Raw genomic sequence first — 1279 nt, forward strand, 5'->3', positions numbered from 1 at the left:
CACCCCCCAGCACCACCGCACAGCCTTTTTCCGGGGGACTGCGCACACACCCACCAGTGATGCCTGCCGTCGCCCAGGGTCCCGGAGCCCTGAGCTTGAGAACCTGGAAGTCTGGACTTTGATTGGCAGCTCTCCTGTGTCACCTCTCTGAGAAACTGTCTCGCTTACAAAGTGGACAGGACTCCCCTGAGACCTCGTGGAGCTGCTTCTCATGAGGGGCCTCTCTACCTAGATTATCCCCGTCTTCAGGAGACGGATCCCTGGTGAGACAGGTGGCAGGACGAGCCAGCATGGCCCAGACTGGCTACTGAACCCCATCCCCTCTAAGCATCTTAACGCAGAACCCCCGCTGACCTGGGAACCACAGCGTGGCATCTCTGGCAGTTTGACTGAAATGCGGCCCCGCAGGAGTCAGAATGGGGGCGGCGGGGAGGGGGGCGCAGAGCTCCCGCTCCTAAAGTTTGGGGCACCCCCAACGCCAAGCTCCGGTGCTGTGTGGCTGGGGTGGGCGGGCTAGCCCGCGGGCGTGTCCACTTCATTAGGTGCTGGGAGCCGCGAGGGGCTTTCATGGAACAAGCCACGCTCAGCACCTGGTGCCTGGTGCACTCAAGGTGATTGGGGCTGTTGGACCTGTAGCTGCTCGCCACTGAGCGAATGGACGCTGCCGGCCTCCCTCGCCGATCCAGGCGGGTTTCCGCTCCGACACCGGGAGGCTGTGTGGCGGCACCGGGTGGGAGTGAGCACGGAAGCCTCCGGGGGTCTGACCGCCCCGGCTCACACCTGCCGTCTGGCCACAGACCGCACCGCGAGGAAAGGGGCGAGGCTCGACCTGCAGGCGGCGGCTGCGGGGGACGGAAGGACCTGGGCGGTGGGCTCCGCGGTCCCTCCCCGCCCTCCCGGCCCGGGGCCGGGCGCTCCCCACTGCCCGCTCCCCCGCAGTGCGCGTAGCCGGCGCGCGCTAGGACCGCGGCGCGCCGCCCTCCGCCGCTATAAGAGGCCGCGCTCGCGCCCCACGCGGAACCCGCGGCTCAGACCGGCCCCGGCGTCCCGACTCGCCTGGAACCCGAGGCCGGACCGGCCGCTGCGCCACCGACGCCGCCCAGGGCCTGTGAGGGACGCGCGCCCCGGAGCCCCCGCCGTGGGCACCATGGGCGCTGCCCAGTCCGCGTCCGAGGAGATCCGGGAGCTCGTGGGCAAGACCGGCTGTGAGTATCGCGCGGGGCGTGGGCGCGGGGACACGGGCGGGGGCCGCCGGCGGGTTCGCGCGGGAACCCCAGCC

The 1279-nt window shown here is 70.2% G+C and overlaps 1 protein-coding gene across 1 annotated transcript in view; it reads left to right on the plus strand.

Moving 5' to 3' along the window:
• Window positions 1–994: 994 nt before the first annotated feature.
• The window catches only part of TESC (tescalcin), a 46300-nt gene continuing 46015 nt past the window's right edge, over window positions 995–1279 (plus strand). The window contains exon 1 of the mRNA XM_006096568.3: window positions 995–1205. Within this exon, the coding sequence (XP_006096630.1) occupies window positions 1148–1205 (58 nt within the window). The 5' untranslated portion in view covers window positions 995–1147. The remainder of the gene's footprint in view (window positions 1206–1279) is intronic.

This window comes from Myotis lucifugus, unplaced genomic scaffold (assembly GCF_000147115.1).
Source record: "Myotis lucifugus unplaced genomic scaffold, Myoluc2.0 scaffold_181, whole genome shotgun sequence".
Lineage (NCBI taxonomy): Eukaryota > Metazoa > Chordata > Mammalia > Chiroptera > Vespertilionidae > Myotis > Myotis lucifugus.